Source organism: Prinia subflava, chromosome 2 (genome assembly GCF_021018805.1).
Source record: "Prinia subflava isolate CZ2003 ecotype Zambia chromosome 2, Cam_Psub_1.2, whole genome shotgun sequence".
Taxonomy (NCBI): Eukaryota; Metazoa; Chordata; class Aves; order Passeriformes; family Cisticolidae; genus Prinia; species Prinia subflava.
Genome location: NC_086248.1, coordinates 3,301,548 through 3,308,814, shown reverse-complemented (window position 1 = coordinate 3,308,814; position 7,267 = coordinate 3,301,548). Strand labels below are relative to the sequence as shown.

General features: G+C 47.3%; 1 protein-coding gene across 2 annotated transcripts; it reads right to left on the bottom strand.

Annotated features, from left to right (window-relative positions):
* Positions 1–2,966: 2,966 nt before the first annotated feature.
* LOC134547656 (gallinacin-9) lies at positions 2,967–6,435 on the bottom strand. Of its 2 annotated transcripts, XM_063391805.1 has the most exons (3): positions 6,262–6,424; positions 3,823–3,952; positions 2,967–3,191 (listed from the first exon to the last, which is right to left on the bottom strand). In XM_063391805.1, exons 1-3 carry the CDS (start codon positions 6,317–6,319, stop codon positions 3,176–3,178), a joined length of 204 nt encoding a protein of 67 aa, XP_063247875.1. In that variant the 5' UTR covers positions 6,320–6,424; the 3' UTR covers positions 2,967–3,175. The 2 variants fall into 2 exon arrangements, with proteins under 2 accessions (XP_063247875.1, XP_063247876.1); XM_063391806.1 differs by lacking the exon at positions 2,967–3,191 and having other exon boundaries at positions 3,819–3,952; positions 6,262–6,435.
* Positions 6,436–7,267: the final 832 nt, after the last annotated feature.

The following is a 7,267-nucleotide window of genomic DNA, read 5'->3' as shown; positions in this document are numbered from 1 at the left end:
CAGGTAAACTTCAACATTGCTGCCATGCTACAGCCTGGATTGTTCTTAGTCTTCTTTGGGAAGGCAAATCGTGACTCTGCATTGTTGTTTTTTTAATTTTGCCCAGGTTTCCTGCGTGCCCCCAACACCGTGGAGCAGTGCAGACAGGCCGGGGGGGTCTGCTCCAGCCACCTCTGCCCCCCACCCCACACGAGACCCTTTGGACGCTGCCAGCAGGGAATTCCCTGCTGTAGGAACGTGGTGAGTCCAGGAGGTGATGGATCACACACCCACAGAAGGGCTTGGGTTGGAAGGGGCCTTTCAAGGTCATCCATTCTACCCGTGTTATCATGGACACCTTCAACAAGATCCAGTTGCTCCCAGCTCCTTCCAGCCTGGCCTTGAACATTCCCAGGGATTTCTTGGGGTTTATTACTCATTTATCACTCATTTTTGTACACCTAGTCTGCATTTTACTCCTCCAGCACAAGCTGGCCAAGAGCAGAGACTGCACACTCAAATATAGGATTTCCTGAGGATTTCCTCACTGCTTCCCTCTGTAGAATTAATGATGCAGCTCAAGTGCCTCTTGGGAAGGATCACAGAGAAACCTCTTTGGCAGAGAGAATTAATTAGCCAGAAATAAACTCTTCTTGCTGCTGTTCCCATTAGCTGGTTCAAGCTGATAGTGATAAGTGGTACTGGCTTCCAAGGACACATCTCTTGATGTCCATTGTCCTGAGACCTGGGATTTGGGGGTCAGATTCATAGGAAACCTGCATGTTCCACCTTGCAAGGGCTTGCCTGGTCCCCCAGTTGGAAGAATATCTTGAAAGTTATGTTTTTCCAGATTTTTTTTTTCTTGGGTTACATAAACTTCCTTTTCTGGACAAAATCAAAATATTTGGTTTAGTTAAAGATGTCCCTGCCCATGGTAGGGAGTTAGAACCAGATGGTCTTTGAGGTCCCTTCAAATCAAAATAATTCTTTAATTCTGTGATTAATTTATTCTTTTCTCCCCTCAAATTCTTTACTGGAATCCAAAACTTCACCCCATATCTTTATTCCAATATGAAACTGCAGCAACAAATATCCCTGAATATTTACACTCTGCTTCCACTGATTCTAACATTTCATTTTCTGGTTCTTTTTTTCCCTGTTAAATGCTGCAGACACTTTTAGTTTTGGAGGCTCTTACTTAAACTTTGTTCAAAATTAGTAGCAAGAGATGTTAAAAACAAAACATGAGCAGCAGAAACTCTTTTTCATACCAGAAATTCCAGGCACAGAGTGTGGTCAATTCATTATTAATTTTAAAAAATTATTAAAATTCAGCAGCAGTAAGACTGTGAATATCTGAAGAATTGGATTCAGGAATATCAGCCCTTGGTGCTCATTCAATCCCTTCTGTACATTTTATTTAATTCCTTTCCTGGCTGTAAGTACAAAATCTGAAATTTTCTTCTCTTTTTTTGCAGTATGATTAGTGACCACTGACATCTCACATGGGCTAAGCAGAGCTTCTGGCTTTTTAAGAGATACATCATCCCATGGGAAAATCTGGAATTCTGAGCAGAAAATACACATTTGACACATGCAGGTACGAGCCACAATGTGAACAACAGAGAGAGAACAAACCCCTCCACAAACAGCCTTAATGATCTGAAGAAGCTCCAAAGCAATTCTTGAACCACCCAGAAAAGACCAATATTTTTCATTTTAAAAATTGTTTCGCTACTGAAATTTTATTGTGTCAACCAACATTTGTCCCAGAGAGGTCACCACCATGCAGGAGTTTGTGCCTGTGAGAGGATGCAAAGTTCTTCCTTTGGCCCTCACAACAGACAGTCTTTTATTATTATAATTGTTTTCTTTTGGAGTCAGCAATAATGAGAGTAATGCCAGAATGCTCAGCTGAGGTGTTTATATTTCATAGTCTACACATCTCAGTAAATTTTAATAAACTTGCTCTGGAAGATCTGTGTTTGATCCTTATCCCTGTGAGGTATCACCTCCTTATCCCTGTGAGAACAATCTGCTTATTCCTGTGAGGAATTCTCTTGCATTTTTGTTGGAGGCTCTCACCTGGAATCAGTGTGAGATCTGCCTTGTGGTAAACATATCCAAGCAAAGGGGAGGAAAACAAACCCATGTGGAACATGTCCTTTCATTATTCATTTGATGAAGAATAACTTCAAAGCCAGTTTGGACGGGACTTGAACAACCTGGGACAGAGGAAGGTGTCCCTGCCCATGGCTGGGGTGGAGCTGGACGATCTTTAAGGTCCTTTCCCACCCAAACCACCCCATAATTCTGTGACTCTCCAAACCCACTGTGGAGAGCTGGCACAAACTGGTGAGGCTGAGCACCCATGGAAGTCCTGAAACCATCCAGCAGCTCATGGCACAGACACTTTGAGTCACCTCTTGTCCCAAATCCCTGTGGCCTTTGCATGGAGGATGTTAGGGAAGGGGGAAGGAAGGAGGGGATGAGTTTTGGTGATGAGACTCCAGGCTGATGGACACACAGCCCAGACAGAGCAGTGCAGGGAAAACAGTTTGACCACTTTAGGATCCAGAGAAATTAAATTCTATGGACGTGATACTGGTGTACACTAAATAGAGACAGCAGGAGCAGAATGTTGTGAATGTGGTCAAGCAGTTTCAAGTCCTTCTGCCACCCTGGGGTTTCTCTGTATTTCAAATATTTCAGGTTGAGCTGGCAGAGGCAGCCCTAGAGAGGAGCACAGGATTGTCTCCTCAATCCCAGCTCTGGGCTGGAATGGCAGCTGAAGTGGGCTCTAATGCTTTTCCAATTATGAATATAAATGTTGCCACACAAATCACTGCAACACAGGGTGATTTAACAGGACTTGATGACACATGGACTTAATGTAGTTAAATAAAATTCGTTCACAGCTGATTTCTATAGACAATAAATACAACAGAAACCACCCTTACATACATGAGCAAGTATCAGCAACGTGGTTTCACAAGAACTTGCTTTTATTAGAATTGAAACTGCAAATATCTTTATTGGACAAGAACTCCTCCTCAGATGTCCTTGTGCTCCTGAGGGCCTCCATCCCCATGGGAGAGGCTCCCAGGGCACTGAGGACAGGATCCATCGGTGTCAGAAGATGGGGATGTCTCAGATGTCCAGAGATCTTGTCTGAGTGGTCAGTGAGGTGTCAGATTTAGGAGCTGGGGGTCCTGCAGAGAAAATTCAGGTGCTTAACTCATCCACCAAACAAATAAATTACACCTCGACAGCTCAGACCGCTGGAGACATCAGGGAACACAGGAGGGTAAAGGCAGCTGGAGACTCTTGTGAGTGGACCTGTGTTTCTGGCCATGAGACAACCCAGATAAAATACAGGATGGGGCTGTCACCACAGCTGCTCATTTGTGGCTGCTTGGTGCCCCAGAATACCAGGGACACCTTCCCCTATCCCAGGTTGCTCCAAGCTCTGTCCGACCTGGCCTTGAATATTTCCAGGGATGCAGCAGCCACAGCTTCTCTGGGCACCCTGTGCCAGAGCCTTCCCACCCTCACAGGGACAAATTTCTTCCTAACATCCAATCCAGGTCTACTTTCTGTCAGACTGAAGCCACTGCCCCTTGTCCTGTCATTTTTGTAAACAATGTCTCTTTTTCTCTGGAATATTTCCACGCCACAAAGGCTCTGCCTTGTTTTCACTGCACACAAACCCCAGCAATCAGCAGGTACTTTTTGGAGGCTGTAGGGGGCTGGAGAGTGGGCTGTGATGCTAAAAAGGAGGAAAGCCCAGTGATCCTGCTTGTGTTTGGTGCAGCAGCGCTTCCCTGGAGGAATCCCTCTTACCATTTGCAGCATTTTAGCTTCCCACCGCGGCAGGTCCCGATGTCAACCAGAGGAGCAGAGCAGGGCACGAAGGAGCAGGAGCCCCGGTTCTGCCGGCATGCGAGAGTGTCAGCGGCTTCCTGGCTGTAAGCTGCAAAAAAAAAGGGAAAAATTCACCTTTGTTTGTCCTGGCAGACAACTGGAGGATTGAGGCGTGAGATCTACCTGGCACTGTGCTAAGGTTTTGTCATCAAATCGTATTCCATCCCTAATTTGAAAGGCATCACAGCTTTAGTCCAAATCAGATCTACCACATCTCAATCACTTTGTCACAGTGGTTCTTGAGTCCTTTCTCTTAATCACATATTATTCAAGGATTACATGTTTTTGATGTCACTCAGCTGATTTTAAACCTACCATTAGACCTTGGTTTCCCTTATCTCTTAAATTAAAAAGCCCTGTAGTGTTTTATGCATATAATCTTTATGAAGAGATAGAAAATAACTGGTGACCCTTTTCCCAGAGATTTTACTGGAATTGTACCCATCCTGCAGCCATCTCAGAGGTCACAGTGTCTTTTGATATAAATAATACATTTTGTAGTGCATGAAGTAGGAAAAGCCCAAGAAAGCAATCCCAAAACATGCAGTACAGATTTTGTCTCAATGGTTCTACATTTTTTCTTTGAGTAGACAGACATTTCATGGTCTAAGAAAGCTGGTACAAATTTGAGACTGCTGCAAATCAAATTGGGACAACTTCAGCTGCTTCAAAAAATCCCAAATAGCCTGGAATGATACGTGGGCTCCAAACCCACTTAATGCACACGGACAATACAGAGTTCAGGCAAAACTTGACTGGATAACATTTTTCCCAAAAACAGATGAGGTCTGCTAATGCAGAATACACAGTCAGGACATGTGGGTGAGAATGTGAGAAGAGAGAGTTCTCGTGTTGCTGGGTTACATCTTTAGCATTATTATAAGAATTGCCTCAATAAAATCCTCAGGGAATTGTTCAGGTTGGAAAAGGGTCCTTGAATCCTCCAAACCATCAAGTCCAACCATCCCCCAGCACTGCCAAGGCCACCACTGACCCACGTCCCCAAGTGCCACATCTGCATGGCTTTTAAATCCCTCCAGGGATGGGGAATCCACCACTGCCCTAGACAGCTGTGCCAGGGTTGGAGAACACTTTTGCTGAAGAAATGTTTCCTAATATCCAATTTAAATCTCCCCAGGTACGACTTGATGTTGTTTTCTCTTGTCATGTCCCTGTTCCCTGGGAGCAGAGCCTGACCCCCTGGCTGTCCCCTCCTGTCAGGAAGCTGTGCAGAGCCACAAGGTCCCTCCTGAGCTTCCTTTTCTCCAGGCTGAGCCCCTTTCCCAGCTCCTTCAGCCTCTCCTGGTGCTCCAGCCCCTTCCCCAGCTCTGTTCCCTCCCCTGGACACGCTCCAGCCCCTCAATGTCCCTCTTGTCAGGAGGTGCCAGCACAGGGGACAGTCACTGCTCTGCTTCTGCTGCCACCCCAGAGCTGGCACAGCCCAGGTGCCATTGGCCTTTTGCCCACCTGGGCACACCTGGCTCATGTCCAGCTGCTGTCACCAGCACCTCCAGGGCCTTTTCCAGTTTTCCAGGCACTCTGCCCCAGCCTGGAGCTGCAGGAATTGTTGTGAACAGCACTTGGCCTTGTTGAACCTCACAATTTGCCTCATCCCATGGATCCAGCCCCTCCAGATCCCTCTGCAGAGCCTTCCTGCCCTCCAGCAGATCAACACTCCTGCCTAACTTGGTGTAATCTGCAAATTTGCTGAGGTTTCCCTCGATCCCCTCATCTGGATCATTCACGAAGATATCAAACAGGACCAGCCCCAGCACTGAGCCCTGGGGAGCACCACTGGTGACAGCCTCAGCTGGTCTTAACTCCATTCCCCACACCCCTCTGGGCCTGGCCATCCTGGTAGGTTTTAACCCAGTGAACAGTGCACCCACCCAAGCCAGGAGCAACCAGTTTCTCCAGGAAAATTCTGTGGGAAATGGTGTCAAGGATTTACCAAAATCCAGCTAGATACCTAATCCACTAATTGGAAGAGATCAGGTTGGTCAAGCAGAATCAGCTTTTCAGGCTGTGCCTGATTCCCTGGGTGTTCTGTACATGCCACATGAAGGCACTCGAGATGAGCTGCTCCAAAACCTTTTCTGGCACCAAGGTCAATACAGGAACATCTTTTTTTTTTCCCCATCTTGCCATCATAAGCTAGAAAGGAACCATCAGTATGACTATCAAGAACCTTGAATCGATAGCTTGAAAATTAGGACTATGACCAGGGAAGGGGAATTCTGATAGGAAAGTCTTGGATTCCAGGAGCAGAGAGGTAATCTGACCCTCAGCACTGGGATCTAGTGAACTTCTCTGCATCTTCACCCTTTCAGCCTCCATCTCATCTCTTTTCAGCCTTACCTGGAGCAGCCTGGAAGAGGAAGAAGAGAACAGCGACGAGGAAGAAAAGGATTCTCATGACTGGCAGCTGGCAGCAAGGTGGCTTTTGCAGGGATGGAGACAACACCAGTGTGAACAGAAGCTGTCCGAGACCGAGCACAGGCAGTGCCTCTGCATATAAAGGCTCTGGGACAGAACAAGGTGGGTGGAGGAGTGGCTGCCTGCAGAACAGAGAGTTCATTGCCCTGTTCCCATGGAGATTGGTGATGTAGGGAGGTGTTGCAACCCCTCACGTTACAAGATGCCCGACCTGAGCCATGGCCACGTCTTGCCAGCTGACCCGAGCAGCCAAACCACCCCGTGCCAGCTGGTGGGCTGCACCCAGGGAGGGCATGGGATTGGAGCAGGAGGGAGGTGGGTTCCTGGGATCTGCAGGGTTGTAAACCATGCGGAACTGATGGTGTCCTGTGGCTCTGGGCCATGGTCTTGTGACAGCTTGTCCTCCCCTTCAGCCACCAGGCAGGGTGAGCAAAGGAGAAAACTCCTTGGGGACAAGAGCGTGGAGTGACAGGGCAAGGGGCAGTGGCTTCAAGCTGAAAGAGAGCAGGTTTGAATGAGATATTCAGAAAAACTCCATGTGAGGGTGGTGAGACAATGGAACATGTTGTCCACAAAAGCTGTGGCTGCCCAATCCCTGGAAGCATTCAAGGACAGGTTGGACAGGGATTGGAGCAACCTGGGATGGTGGCAAACATTCCTGCCCAGGCAGAGGTTCAGAATGTGATGATCTTTAGGGTCCTTTCGGACCCAAACCATTCTGTGATGATGAAGACAAGTGCAGGAAAGGATCAGCAATTTAGTCCTTGTTTGGGTTGGAGTTGTAGGGCTGCAACAGAAGGAGACAGCACAGGGCTGAAAGGGTCATGGATATTCCCCCTCCTGGCTGTGTAACTGGTGAACATGGCAGTTCCTCCAGTCTCCCAGGAGTTCTTCCAGCATGGTTCACAGCTCAATCACTGTCTGTACA